The sequence below is a fragment of the Mastigoproctus giganteus genome, chromosome 1 (genome assembly GCF_048544385.1).
Source record: "Mastigoproctus giganteus isolate SK-2022 chromosome 1, ASM4854438v1, whole genome shotgun sequence".
In the NCBI taxonomy this organism is placed as follows: Eukaryota; Metazoa; Arthropoda; class Arachnida; order Uropygi; family Thelyphonidae; genus Mastigoproctus; species Mastigoproctus giganteus.
The window spans coordinates 120,358,761-120,374,581 of NC_143575.1; the positions used below are offsets into that span (position 1 = coordinate 120,358,761).

At 36.6% G+C, this 15,821-nt stretch overlaps 1 protein-coding gene across 2 annotated transcripts in view; it reads right to left on the minus strand.

Annotated features, from left to right (window-relative positions):
- CycB3 (cyclin B3) overlaps positions 1–15,821 on the minus strand; it is a 200,659-nt gene that overhangs the window by 159,753 nt on the left and 25,085 nt on the right. For both annotated transcript variants that reach the window (XM_090381974.1, XM_090381981.1), the window contains exon 4: positions 13,906–14,146. In XM_090381974.1, coding sequence (XP_090238100.1) covers positions 13,906–14,146 — 241 coding nt within the window. The remainder of the gene's footprint in view (positions 1–13,905; positions 14,147–15,821) is intronic.

Sequence of the window (15,821 nt, forward strand, 5' to 3'; positions counted from 1 at the left end):
AGAGCTGCTCGAACGAGTACAGAGAAGGGCAACAAGATTAGTGAATGGAACAAAGGGTTGCTCTTACGAAGAAAGGATTAAGTTTTGCAAATTACAGAGCCTGGAAACTAGGCATCGGCGAGGTGATCTGATAGAGGTGTATAAGGCTTTGAATGGCTTGAGCATGCTCAATGCCGATGGGATTCTTCCTCTTGCTCAGAATAATCACCTGAGAGGGCATAAATTCAAATTGAGGAAGGACGGATGTCGGATAGATGTGCGGAAATTTGCCTTTAGCCAGCGGGCAGTTGGTTTGTGGAATAGACTCCCATCGCTTGTTGTTGAAGTTGATAGCCTAAATAAATTTAAGGCTCAGCTGGACAGGTATTTCGAACGAACGGAGGGGTGAAATGGGAGTAGTGTTTTTTTTTTTTTTTTTTTGGCTGATGCTGAATAAGCTTGCTTTCTTGCATCATATGCCTCTGCTAATGCTAATGCTAATTGTTTGTTTGGATTTCAGCAAAGCATTTGATTCAGTTTCACATGAAGAGTTACTTTAAAAGCTTAGGAGGAGTTACTTTAAAAACTTTAACAGGTTGGAATCAGGGAAAATCCTTAGATGAATAGCAGGATGGCATCAAGGCAGGAAGCAGAGGATTGTGATAAATGGTTATTCCCCAGATTGGGTTGATGTAAGAAGTGGGGTTCCCCAAGGATCATTATTAAGACCCCTGTTTTTTTTTTTTTTTTATTTTCATAAATGACATCAATGAAAGGGTAGAGGATATGATGTCGATTTGCAGATGTTGTAAAGATTGGCACAGTAGTTAATGATCACCACCAAGCAGAGCTTCTTCAGAGTGACCTAGATAGACTTCAGGCATGGTCAGAAAAATGGCATCTATGCTTTAATCCAGCAAAGTGTAAAGTATTACACCTGGGAACAGTAACCCCAAAATAACTTATACACTTGGTGGAGTTGAACTGAAGCCAGTAGTGGATGAAGGGGACTTGGAAGTTACGATACGGTCAGGCATGAAGTTCTCTGAGCATTATAGACAGGTTGCAAGGAAGGCCCATGATGTCCTATCAATGATTTATCAAATGTTTGCTAGTAGGATAAGGACATCAAAATCCCATTATATAAGGTTATTATAGACCACACTTGGAATACTGTGTTCGAGTATGGAGACCGCACCTAAAGAAAGACATCGAGCTTCTTGAAAGGGTCCGAAGACAGGTAACTTATCTGGTGAAATCAGCAAAAGGGTGTCCATATGAGGAAAGACTTCGAATATGTGGGTTGAAGAGCTTGCAAATTAGGCACCTTAGAGGAGACTTGATTAAGGTGTTTAAGGCTCTGAGAGGCATAAGTAAAATGAATGAGGATGAAATTTTCACGGTTATAAATGATTCTAGAACTAGGGGCCATAAATTCAAGTTACGGGGGAGATGTTTAGACTGGATTGCAGGAAGTTTTATTTTAACCAGTGAGTTATAAATTACTGGAATAAGTTACCGACATGGGTAGTAGAGGTTGATAGTTTGGGGAAATTCAAGGGTCAGCTGGATAGTTACCTATGGGAGGAGGGAAATGCATAGGTTGTCTATTTCCTTTTCTTTTATTAATTATTTATTTTTTCAATTTTCTTCTTATTATTATTTTATTTATTTATTATTATTTTTTTTTGGCTGGTGCAGCATAAGTCAGACTTCCTTGCACCATGTGGCCATTTCTAATACTAATATGCAGGTAGGTACACTACTCGCACATATAAGCCTAAATACATCAAGAATTTCTCTTCACATGACCTATTTCACCTTCAGTGACATGAGAAAGGTCTTTCAAGAGCAAAAGCAAGAATCAGCCTCAGGTTTCCTCACAGCATATAGCTAATAATAATAATAATAATAAAAGTTAGGCAAGTTTTTCTCTCAACAGACTAACAGTAACAAAATGATCTTTTCTCACACAAAATCCCCTAGTTTTCCTATCTGAATTAATCGGCTGATTTCAGGCTTAGAGTACCTCACATTCTCAAGCAGACACTTTTCTTGGGAGGATCCCCACCTCACTTCTTCTGGACCTCTCTCTTTCTCACTCTCACAGAGAATGAGATAACTGATGCGTTAAATGGCATTAGCATTAAAAATAATGCATCCACGGGTGACAATCGTCAATCTTATTCCTAATTTTGCATTCCAAGTGTAGCATGATAATCTTGTCAAGACCTCTGCAAAACATCAACGTTGTGGTCTGTGCGAACACACATACATAGTATGAAGTTCCACAGCTTTGGTTTCATGGGAGAGTGTGGCACATAAGCCAAACTTCAACCTCAGATAGCAGTCTCACCTTACATAGTTCAACAAATGCTGTGATTGTTCCACAGAACAGTGCAATTTGATTCCATAGTTATGAATTTTGCCACACTTCCATTCTGACCAGGTGAGGTGAGAAGATGCCCAGACAATATCTGCTGCTGCTGCTGCAGTGCACTGTGCCAACAATGAAATTCAGAGGAGGTGAGGTTATAGTGTATTAATGTTTCTTACAGTATGAACAGTATCTTGGGCAGTTATATGGGGAATCCATCAGTGCCAATGCCTACCTTAATATTTTGGACACTCACATGCTCTCTAGGATGTGGAAAGTCTTTGGTACATGCCCTTTTTGTTTCAGCAGGACACTTGGCCAATGCTGTAAAATCAGTGTCATCAAAAAATGGTTTGTGAACAATAATAAACAAAGGTTGGAACGGTTGGTGCCGAGTCCTAATTTGAAACTGATGGGATAAAAACTGCAGTGAATGTGAGGCTGAAATGCCGCACATCAGCAGTTGAAATGGACTACAGCTGCTGCAAATCTAGTATTCATTCTAGTGGAAAGCCTACACAGGAGGGTGGAGTGAGTGGCAGTGATATTAATGTGAAAACAATACGTCTTAATACTCCTTAGAGTAGGGGTGGGGGAATCTCTCACCCACAGACGAAATTTCGCTCCCAGTCTAATTTGAAACCGCCCGTTGACAGAGTCCTCTAAAATGCCATAAGCCTTAAGGGCAAACAGTAATTTAATATAAGTGGTTTTAAGCACTTCATAAACAAATTTCTGTTAGCTGTAATCAGAGGTGGACTGGGTCAAAAATTCTTACCAGGGAAAACTTGTAGCAGTCTCATACTAGCGTTTATGGTCATATTGCCAGGAAGTGTGTGCAGGTGGGGGGGGGGATTTACAAATAACTAGAGTAATTATTGATCATTAATTATTTTTAATGAATTTTAAATAAAAAAAAACACTAATTTATTCAACAATAATTAACATAAATAAATGGTGATAGCTTCACAATCATAAAGATAAAGCTTTATTGTGAACTGTGGAATGTTAATCCTTTCAACTCTTAATTTGTGTTAATTGGACCTTCCATGAATTATTCATGGGAGATCCAATTAACATAAATTACAAACTAAAGAATTCACATTCTACAATTCAGTAGTGTCCGTAACACCTATACACCGCCTCGCCCACATACTGTAGCGAGAAGGCGCACTTGTAATAACCACACCATAGTGGCCATAGTCAAACTACCTTGTATCAATATGTATGGTAGCCACTAGCCGCAATGGCAACCTGGTGGTGCTGCTTTTATCAAACAAACTAACAGTGTTGATGAGACTACAAGGGAAAAGAAAATATTTCCAAATGACTTCGTATATTACTGTGGATAAGGAAGATACATATTTTTGTTGTTATGATTTTTGTGCATTTAGTTTTCTTTAGTCAACAAATAGAATTTATTGGAGGTCAGAGTGTATTATTGAAAATCACACTAAGTATTATGGCCAGTCCACCTCTGGCTGTACTGCTTGTTTGGTGACATTAATCACAAGTTGGAATATGTATGAATTTATGTCACACCATTATTACAGCCAATTAGCATTTAGCATTTGTTCCCCTCCCAAAAAACCATGCTTGCATGCATTGGTTCTGTCTTATTAGATCTTGTTATTGGTGATGGATAGTCAGTGTTGATATAAGTGTTTTGTGTTGGTTGGTTGTCGGTTGCATCGTTGCAAATTAAGTGCAATAATTTTCAATGCTGGCTACATTTATTACTACTTTTGCTTAGTTCTATTTAAGTCAATATTGTAAAGTGCATAAAAGTAATCCCTTTCTACAATGACTAGCAATAATAAAAGAAGAGCTGCAGGCAAAAGTTCTTTGATGAAAAATGGACGAATAATTATTTTTTCATGGAAGTAAATGGAAAGTGTGTGTCTCATTTTGTAAAGAATCAGTTGTAGTTTATAAAAAGTACAATCTTGAATGCCACTATTTGACTAAGCATAAGGAATATGAAAAACTGAATGAGACTCAGCATTTAAACAAGCCAACATTTTTTAAAAGAATCTTTATGCAAACAGCAGTCTATTTTCAAAAGACATATTCATGAAAAATATATCCATAATGCAAACAAGTTATGAAGTGTGTGAGCTAATTACAAAAAAAATGATGCCACACATTGAAGATGAATTTTAGTGTTTAGTTGCATGTTGCATGAATTTTAACTCCAGAAAAAGCAGATTGTTTGAGAATATTTTTTTATCATGGAGGACAGTTTCTGACCGTATAAAAGAAATGGAAAACAATATCCAAGTATTCTTGAAACAGGCAGCATCAGAATTTGTTTTATTCCATAGTTGTAGATGAGACAACAGATATAGCAAATGCGGCACATTTGGCTACATTTTATGTGGGATAAGGGCATACTTTAAGGTACAAAAAGATTTACTTGCTTTAAAATCTATGCCCAGATTACTACAGGTGACGATCTCTTTTCTGAAGCCAAATCAGCAATATGTGATTTCAATTTAACCTACGAAAAACTTAGGCTGTAGTTACAGATGGTGCACCGTCTATGGTAGGATCTCAAAAAAGGACTCATTACTTTAATTAAGAAGGAATTGGAGAGCCATCACCTGAAATCGAATTTGTTAATAGTGTGTCACTGTCTTATTCACCAACAAAATGTATTAACTTCATAAAAAATAAGGGATTGAAGAACAGAGAATGAATTTAAAGAAATGTTAAAGGACCTTGAAGCGGAATATGGTGATTAATTGTACATTGAGGTTTGCTGGATAAGCAAAGGGCACATGCTCAAGTGCTTTATGAGCTGAAAGATGAAGTGAAACTCTTCATGGATATTAAAGGCTCCCCCATTATGGAATTGGAGTAGCAAAAGTGGTTATGTGATTTGGCATTTTTGGTGATATCACTAGCCACTTAAATGATATAAACTTGAAATTACAAGGGCCAAACCAGATGGTTCCATCTCTTCTTCTAGTAGTAGTAGTAGTGATACAAGAAAGCAAGTGTATGGGCTTATGCAGCACAGACAAAAAAAAAAAAATAAATAAATAAAAATAAATAAATAATAATAATAAAAAAAATAAACAAAATTTACACAACTCCCTCTAAATATTTGTCCAGTTCCTCCTTAAATTTATTTAACCTATCAACTTCCACAATGACAGATGGAAATTTGTTCCAGCAATTAATCATCCGCTGGCTAATTTGTGCCATCTTTGGTTCGTAATCTGAACAAGTGGAAGAATCCCATCAGAATTCAGCGTGCTCAACCCATTCAAAGACTTATACACCTCAATCAGATCACCTTGCAGGTGCCTAGTCTCCAGCCGCTGCAATTTGCAGAAATTAAGCCTCTCTTCGTCAGAGGATCCCTTCATTCTCCTCACCAATCTTGTTGCCCTTCTCCATCACGCAAGCAAATCTACATCCTTCCTAAAATGAGACCTCGAGACCAATATGCAGTACTCAAGGTGTGACCTGACCATTGCCTTATACAGAGGGACAATCACCTCCTTTTCCCTGCTAGTAAAATTGCTGTATATCATTGACAAAGCCCCATGACCTGCTCTGGCAGCCTGTCCACATTGTTCAGACTTCATATATGATTGCACAATTACTTCCAGGTCTTTTTCATTTTCTATTACCCTAAGTGTAGTACCACACAGTTGGTACATTCCTCTGGGGTTACTTCTACCCATATGCAGTACTTTGCATTTGTCAATGTTAAACTTCAATTGCCACTTCTCAGCCCATCTGCCCAAATTTTCTAGACCCTGTTGCAGTAGCACACTGCCATTACTGTCATTAACAACCCTGCCAACCTTTGTATCATCTGCAAACTTTGACACTAAGCCTGATATACCCTCATTAATATTATTGATAAATATACAAAATCATCAACATCATTGATAAATACACCAACACTGAACTCGTGGGACTCCACTAATAACATTAGTCTACGAAGAGCAGCACCCATTATTACCATCCTCTGTCTTCTCCCACTCAACCATCCTTTTATCCATTGTAGCAACTTACCCTTAATACCATTCTGCTCCAATTTGTACAGTAGTCTTCCGTGCGCAACAGTGTCAAAAGCTTTCCTGAAATCCAAATATATGATATCAAAATTATTTTTTGCATCCAGTTCCTTTGTAACCACATCATAATATCCTATCAAATTTGTCAGACAAGACTTTCCCTTAACAAACCCATGCTGTGTCTGAATTATTGCTGCAGTCTTGTCTAGATGATCCTGCAATGCATCTTTAACCAGTGACTCCATTATTTTACCTGGAACAGAAGTTAAACTAACTGGTCAGTAATTACTAATGTGCCGACCAAGCTAGCTAAGTGGGTAAAGTGCCTGCCTGGCAACACAAAGGTCACGGGTTCGAATCCCGCCTCAAGCTGGGATCAAAGTACTGCAAAAACCTTGGGAGGTGCATTATGGCCACAGAAGCCGATGTGCCAACAACTACCAAAAAAAAAAAAAAAAAATACTAATGTCACCTTTTGATCCCCCTTTGTGAATTGGGGATACATTTGCACATCTCCAGTCCGTGGGGACCTCCCCTGAGTCCAAGGATGCTCTCATAATTATGGCTAATGGTTTGCTTACTTCCTTTTCCGCCTCCTTTAATATAACTGGATAGATCCCATCCACCCCAGATGACTTTCTTATGTTTAACTTCAACAATTTCTCTTTCACTTTTCTCTCAGTTATTAAAAAATCATTAAGCACCCTTCTACAATTTGATAACCTTCTGGCATTTTCAAACCTTAATAACTCCTCATGTGTGAATATAGCTGCAAAATACTCATTCAGTTTGTTTGCGATCTAAGCAGGATCATCAACAGTTGAACCATCAATATCAAGTGGACCAATCAGATTCATCCCCTTCCTTTTAGAGTTTATAAAAGTAAAGAAATCCTTGATGTTTCTTAGCATCCTTTGCCAAAGATGTCTCGTAATCTGCTTTCGCCTGCCTTACCTCCTTTGTGACTTGATTACAGACTAGCTTATATCTGCAATACGCTTCTGTGTCACCTGATAATTTATATGCGTCCCATGCATTTTTCTTCACTGCCACGAGTCTCTTCAGTTCATTTGACAACCATTTAGGCCTAATCCTTAAACAATATTTCTTAATAGGTATGAAACTTTTAGTAGCTTCCATGATTAATTCCTTGAATGCTTTCCACTTAGAATTTGCTGTTGGTAACATCATCACTGTACAGAATTTAAAAACATCAGGAGCTTCAAATCAATGCTGCAATTGTTTGTAACTCAACTGAAAAAATAAAACAAAACCTGATGGTACATGCTGCAGAGGGTTCCAATCTTTACAAAATCATGAACTCAAACTAAGAGAATATGCAAAACTACTTTTGATGTAATGACAGATGAAGCTCCTGATTCCTTGCAACTAGAAATAATTCATTTACAACTGGATAATACTTTGAAATGCAAATTTAATAGTACACCTATTTTGGAATTTTATAAATCCTACGTAGATACTGAAAAATATCCACTTTTGAGTAATCGTGCACTGAAAATTGCATCACTGATGTGAACAGTTTTTCTCAACATTAAATTTAAACAAGAACCACTTGCATGCTAGACTTATGGATGATAATCGTGCAAACCAACAAAGAATTGTTGAATTATCAGTGCCATCTAACATCTCTGAGCTTAGCAGAGACAACCTTGTCATTAAAGGGTAAGAAGTTTCATTAAAATTAATACATTATAACATTTTAATTAATATTGCTTAGTGTCGTCACGTGCGTACTTATGAATTTGTAAAATTTAAGAAACCATATTTTTCCCAGCAAAAATGTACTCCCACTGGTTGTTATGCACTTGCAATTTGCCCCTGGTACTAAAATGGTTTCCTGCCCCTGCCTTAGAGTATAGTGTACCAGTGCTAACAGTACTGGTATACACCCTTTGTTCCCCTACAATCTCGTTGCTCTTCTTTGTACTCGTTCTAGCAACTCTACATCCTTCCTAAAACGAGGCATCCAAACCTGCACACAGTACTCTGGTGTGGCCTGACCATTGCCTTATATAACGGGATAATCACCTCCCTCTCCCTGCTAGCAAAATTCCTATATGACAAGACTGCATGACCTGCCCTGGCAGCCCGTCTGCACTTCTCATCAAACTTCATAATTACCCCTAGGTCTTTTTCACTTTCCACTTCCCTGAGTGTAATACCACACAGTTGGTATGTTTCTCTTGGGTTATTGTTACCCATATGTAGTATTTTGCATTTATCAATGTTAAACTTCAGATGCTACTTTTCAGCCCATTTGTCCAACTTATCTAGATCCAGTTGGAGCAGCATACTGTCTTTACTGTCATTAACAACCCTGCCAACCTTTGTATCATCTGCAAACTTGGACAATAATCCTGATATACCTTCATAAATATCATTGATAAATATACAAAACAACAATGAGCCCAACACCGAACCCTGGGTCAAGAGTTATTAGTGGGGAACACCACTAATAAACATTTGACCACGAAGAGCAGTGTCCATTGATTACCACTCTGTCTTTTCCCACTCAACCATCCCTTTATCCATTGTAGCAACTTACTCTTAATGCCATACCTCTCCAATTTGTACAAGTCTTCCATGTGCAACAGTATCAAAAGCTTTCCTGAAATCCAAGTATATGATATCAAATGTATTTTTGTGATCACATTGTTGTATCCGATCAAATTGGTTAGACAAAGACCTCCCTTTAACAAACCCATGCTGTGTCTTAATTGTTACTGCAGTTCTTGTTTAGATGATCCTGCAATGCTTCTATAACCAGTTATTCCATTATTTTCCTCAGAACACAAGTTAAACTAACAGGTCAATAGTTACTTGTGTCACCTTTTGAACTTCCTTTGTGAATTGGTGATAGATTTGCATACCTCCAATCCATGGGGACCTCCTCTGAGTCCAAAGAAGCTCTCATAATTATGGCTAAGGGTTGGCTTACTTCCTTTGTTCCCTCCTTTAATATAACTGGATAGATCCCATCCATCCCAGGTGCCTTTTTTTTTATGTTTAGCTTCAACAATTTATCCTCCACTTTGCTCGTATTACACTATGCAGTTATTACAAAATCACTGAGCTCCCTGTTAGTTTGATAAACTTCTGGCATTCCCCTCATTGAATAACTCCTCATGTGTGAATGTATATGCAAAATACTCATTCAATTTATCAGCTACCTGAGCATGGTCACGAATAGTTAAGTGGTCCAATATGATTCATCCCTTTCCTTCTAGAGTTTACATAAGTAAAGAAAAGAGTTTACATAAGTAAAGTACAGATGCATATACTTTACTTAGCACACTCCAGTTATTTTAGGAAATCCAAAATATGCATTCTGCCAAGTACTTGTTTCAAGACTATGTAGGACAGCTTTCTCATTATTTTGAACTTTACGATTAACATTATATTCAGATGAAACATTAATCAGTTTCCAACAGATATCGGTGTTCATCAATAAAACTTGGGTGTAAGGGAAATATGGCCAGGAAATCAGACAGTATTCCCAGCAGCAGCTCTCAGGCTAAAAACTGCAAATGGAAATGTGAATCTCACAACAGAAACTATGATGATTGTCTACACACACCCTAATAACATACTGAAGACTGTTTTATCAAATACATGGTTTTCTTTAACACTATTTGTAGTAATTAAGATTAATCCAATTGTGCAAGAGGAGATATGTGTGTTCTCTTTTTCTTTCCAACCTAAGGCTCCATGCTCGATCTTCGAGGTGGTGTAGGCTTTAAATTTTGGGACCATGAAACTTTCTTTCAACGGCCAAAAATCTATTCGGGGCAGTAAGGAGTGTGAAAATGTCTTTATTTTTACTTAGTTTGGTTCACCTTTAGAGAGAGCAGACGCCTCATACTTGTGTCACTGGCTGTATGTGTAAAACAATCGGGGGAAGGCTGTGTTTTACTTTTGCTTTCACGTACAATTGAAGCCGCACGAGAAAAGGAGTCATAAAACATTACACCACCGTTACGTGTCCGCTAGTTAGTAGCGAGAGGTCGTCATTCGTGATTGTTATCTAAAAATAAGTAGAATTGATCAGACTTTAGATCTAGTGATTACCGCTGGACAGTCTAGAGAAGCAACCTGATACAAATATGAAGTTGCCCTATGCCCCCTCATGAATTCCATTTTGATTACGTTAGGTCTCCTAGATGACAGTCCCTGTTTTCTTCCCCCCCCCTCCGACAAAATGAACCTGAGCTAATGCGGGGGACGGGGTAGGCTCGAAAGAAGGGGACCTATATATATAGTGAGGGAAGACAAAGAAAGGGGGTGATTGTGGTTGGTTGCATACTCTGATGTCTTAGAGCGGTTGTGGAAAAGCGGTAGCGAAGTTTTAGGCAGAGAAAGGCTAAATGTATGAAGGAAGAAGAGGAATATCCGATGGATCGTTGTGAGGAATCTAAAATCTCTGATGAGACAGAAGCTGGCCAGCAAGTTGTCCCTCGTTGCTTGATCGCATACCAGACTAAATTGACCAATATCAAATCCTACACTTTACTTAAATATTAAGCCCCTAACAGACATTTCTCCTCCTAGGTATACACCATGACGAATGTTGAGTTTTATAGCACTTGAACCTTAAAATGTATTATTAATGCGACTCATTATTAAATGTAATATTGTTAATCATTGTTGAACTCCCATGTGAATTAGATACCCCCCCCAAAACTTGAACAGCAAGATGTTTGTCAGTTGCTGAGAGTACGAGTAATAGCTGTTTACAAATGTCACACGAAGAACGCAACCAAACTGATATACATGTATCATTTATATTTTAACCCATAGTACATTGTGTAACTTTCAGTATATAGGACGAAGGTATAGAGTTATACTCTTTTAACACGAAGATGCAACGTCATCCCTTATATTCATTTAGTGTAATATGTGTTTATGTTTAATAAATCATGTTTTGTTTGTTTACCCCTGCCTCTTGGCTATTCTCTAGTTACACATACGTCACTGAATAAGTTATTGTAAAAGAACCACCATTTGCGGCCGCTCTGGAGTCTAATCATCTGAAAAGGGACCAGAGTGGAAATCACAGCGCATCTTGATGTTGCAGTTTACACTTTACTTCTTAGAGTAAATTTAAGAACACAGGATTCAGTTCTAAATAAACCTCTAGTCGATCATATAAAACCCAGGCCTCCTGGAATGCTAATGTTAGTGATGAGTTTGTCCGGAAACCATTTTATACACTTTGAATGTTGAGTAATAGCATGAATCGATTATCTAAATTATTCTGTGATTAGAGTTGTCCGGCAAGCACACTATAACGGGAAAGCCTGCGGAACAGGGACTTTAGTATTATAAAAATTATACATTATTATTGATATACATCTTTGGTCATTATAACATAAAGGGAATTTAAAAGAGAGTCGCTATAAAGAGCTTCAATTGTATAAAAAAAAAAAAAAAACCACCATGTAGACAATATATATTTGATAGCATTAGTTAAAAAAAACAAATTTCTTCAGTGTAGTGATTTTTTTTGATTCTTCAGGATATGCAAAAAGGATTGCAAGTAAGGCATATCAATTATTTGAAATATTTAGAAATGTGCTCATGGTCTTCATGCTGAGGCTGCAGTTAAAGTTGTTAGGAAAACATTGAATCAAAAATGCCTCCTTTCTTAACTGTTCACTTTCTGTTATTGTTTGTGACTTATCACTGCCACATAATGGATGTCTGAATTTATCAATTACAGGCACTCCCCAGCTTACGTAATACTTGACTTACGGAAATTCAACTTTACATGTTTTTGCCAGCCAGTGCAAACTTAAAAAAATTGTGGAAACGTATTTTGCATCCCATAGGTAAAAAATGGAGGTACTGCGAAAAACCGTCATGGGGACCAAATAACACTTTTTTTTTGGCAATTCATTCCAAGACCTCAGAAGCTGAAATTTTCGCTATATAATTAAACTATTTATCTCTCTAAAATGTCATTTTTATAATGAAAATTGCACTACACTTTCATAGTTATCATATCTTTCTCTTAGGGTAATTCAGAAATTTTTTTTTTTGGCTGGTGCAGCATAAGCCTCAGGCTTCCCTGCACCATATGGCTAATGATAATAATATGTTCTGTTATAAGAATCAATTTTGAATGCCTTCATGATATTTTTCTAAAGCATATTTTGGAGGTCACTACCATAAAACAATAAAAACAATTTGCACTTTCCAGTTTACTGGGCTTTTCTGTTAGCGCAATCTATTATAAACGGGTAGTAAACTCGATCTTATTGCATTTGTGATAATACCGATAACTGGAATTGTGCGGGTTTTTACTTTATTATGGTGAAATGTGCTCACTTCATTGAACCCTTCAATCAAATAAAAAACGAAAGTTTCAGAATCTTCTCTTCGTTCCTATTTACTTATTACAATGGTGAAGGGAAAGGGACCAACAGAAAGTGCAAATGCTGGCAGTGCTAGGAAATTAAACAAAATTGATTTAGAAATGAAGAGTTTAATTAAGAAGTACAAAGCAGCACAAAGTTTGTCATCTATTTCATGGAATTAGGTCTCGCTGCTTCAACAGTGAATACTAATTTAAGGGACAGTGCATGTGTAAAAGAACATGTTAAAGGATCAACAGTGATCACAAAACAGCATTCAGGTGCTATATCGAAGATGGAAAAGCTTTTAATAATATGGATGGAAAATCAGATTCAAAAGCAAGTGCCCCTGAGTCCAATGTCCATTCAAGCAAAAGCAAGAAGTATTATATGAAGATATTAAGGATAAGTACAGCGAATCCCAAGTCAAGTTCGTGGCAAGCAATGGGTGGTTTAATAGGTTCAAGCATCCCACTGGTTTCCAAAACATTAAAGTACGCGGTGAAGTCGCCAGCGCCGATTCTGCAGCTGCAGAGAAATTTTGTGATGTGTTGGAAAAAAATCCCTTCTAAATCTCCACAGCCCTCAACTTCCACAGTGGCGTGCTTATCAGCTAGAGAGTTAATTCTGGCAACAGTGCATGAAAGGTAAAACTTGCTGACGTTATACCTGTCTTCTCTCTCTTTTTGTAATTTTATATCTTTTAAATTTTTGTAATTTTTCCCGCACAAGATAAAAAAATGGAATAAATAATTCTATTTAAATGTTCGCCGAACATTTCTTTTTTGCTTCAATCAAATTCAGCGCACATAGTTGCAAGTGCTGCATAAGCATTTAGGGAATCCAACTTATGTAAAATTTGACTTACACAGAGTTCCACGGAACGCAATCCTTATGTAAGTCAGGCAGTGGCTGTATACCTTCTTATCTGAGCTAATGATTCCAAAGAAAGAATAAAAATCTGTGGTTCATTTAAACTTGAAGTTATGTTTCCTTTCTAATATTGGTGATTTTATTCTTTCAAACTTCTCTTTCTTTAGTTAAAATAATTCTTATGGAAACATTAATCCTCTTAATGTAAACAATTGGAGTTTAGCACAAGAATATAATAACCACACTGAAGTTTTTAAACTATACTTACCTCTCGTTCTTTGTAATAATGAAATATGTCAGCAGCATACAGCGATTCTGAAAAGGGGTCATCATTTTCTTTATCAAAATCTGATATATTTGATGGCAAAATGACCGGTTTTATCTCCAGTAATTCTGACGACTTCAGTCCTAAGGCTACATGATTGTTTTCATTAAAGTCTTCTGTGATGCTTCCTGCCGTTGATATATTCCATACCTCAATTTCTGCATTTTCTTCATTCTTTAAAACACTAAAAAAGGGGAAAAGCTCCTATCAATCAATTCCCAGTATAATTAAATTTCAATTAGATTCTCTACAGAATGGTTTCTACTGAGTGCTAAACAATCAATAGGATGGGATGCAATTTCATACTGTAAAGCAAAGTGAAAAGGGTTTTCAGGTGAAGAAATACCATTCTGACACTTTATAATGTTATACCACCATGATAAATAATATTCTAAAAGGTATTTCTTGGCTAAATGCCTAAGTGTACGAGGGAGTTTCTTTATGCATGGGTAATGCACACACACACATCATTTCTACTACCAAGGTAGTTTAAATGCTTCCTTTTAATTTTATCTCAAATTGTGAATACATTCACAACAAGTTTCAGGGTAGTGTAGTTTAAATGCACTACCTCGAATAAGTAATGCTTCACGTATGGAGCAGACTAATGTTACTTCTTCAAGATAGTGTAATAACATGGCAACTCGTGAAGGTATTCATAATGAGATATAATTAAAACTGCATTAAAACTACCTTGGTAGTAGAAATGATGAGTGTGCATTACCCGTGTATAAACAAACTCCTTCAATAATAATATTTATGATTATTTATTTTGGTGTATATATGCACACTGTGTATAGAATAGCTTCTTTCTCAATGGATACCAAGACTGAAGAAAACACCTCATTTAAAGACATAAGACTTTCCTAATCTTGCAACACACACACAAATTCTCCCAAGTATATTGCCATTTATTTGGGATGTACACTATTCTAAAAGGTATTAAATTTCACTGACACAATACACATTTTTATATTAAAATGCAGCAACAGGATTGCTCAGCAGTATAGTACGTGTTTAAAATATTACCTTACCTAACATTTTTAGGTCTGTAGAATTCTGACTGTATGACCATTTACACATCACCTGATTATGACTGCTTAAAGAAATATACTGTAACAGATTTCACAACTCTTCAGAATTGGTGGGTCATTAATAACAATGGCACTGCTGTTCAGACTTTCTGTCAAGAGCATTTCCAAACCTGCACCAAAAAAGATCTGAATTCAAGATTCCCCTCTCCCTGCTTGGTTGAATATTTTCCAACAACTCAGAACTACTATGAAGAATTATTAAAATACTAAGAGGGTTAACTTGTTGCCTACATGACGAGGAAAGTTCCTAATTTGTATATTCTTATCTACTTTTTTTTGGCCATTGCAGCAAAAGCCCGTGGTTTCCTTGCACTCTATGCAATACTAATACCAATGTCATGTTTTCTTGTGTACTTGTTAGTTCCCCAACCCAAGACCACTGTACATTGATTATTTCAAAATAGCAATTTGGGTAGGTCTTCATAGTTAAACTGACAGAACTGCAAAATATCTATTTCTTTACCTTCAATATATGTGAAACAAATAATTTCTAGGAGTGAAACAAATAATTTCTAGTTTCTTATCTACTCTGCCTCCCACAAGCCAGTGCAGCAAAAGCCTCTGGCTCCCTTGCACTGTATGGCCATTACTATTATTACTACTTTTAAGTTTTTTTTTTTTTTTTTTTTTTCTGCAAAATTATTTTTACAGTATGTAAAACAGTTTACATTAAAGTTCTACTACATTAACTTGTATTGACACATGATTTATCATCTATATATTTGGCTCTCATTGGTCTTTTGTAATTGTGATTGAAAGGAAGGA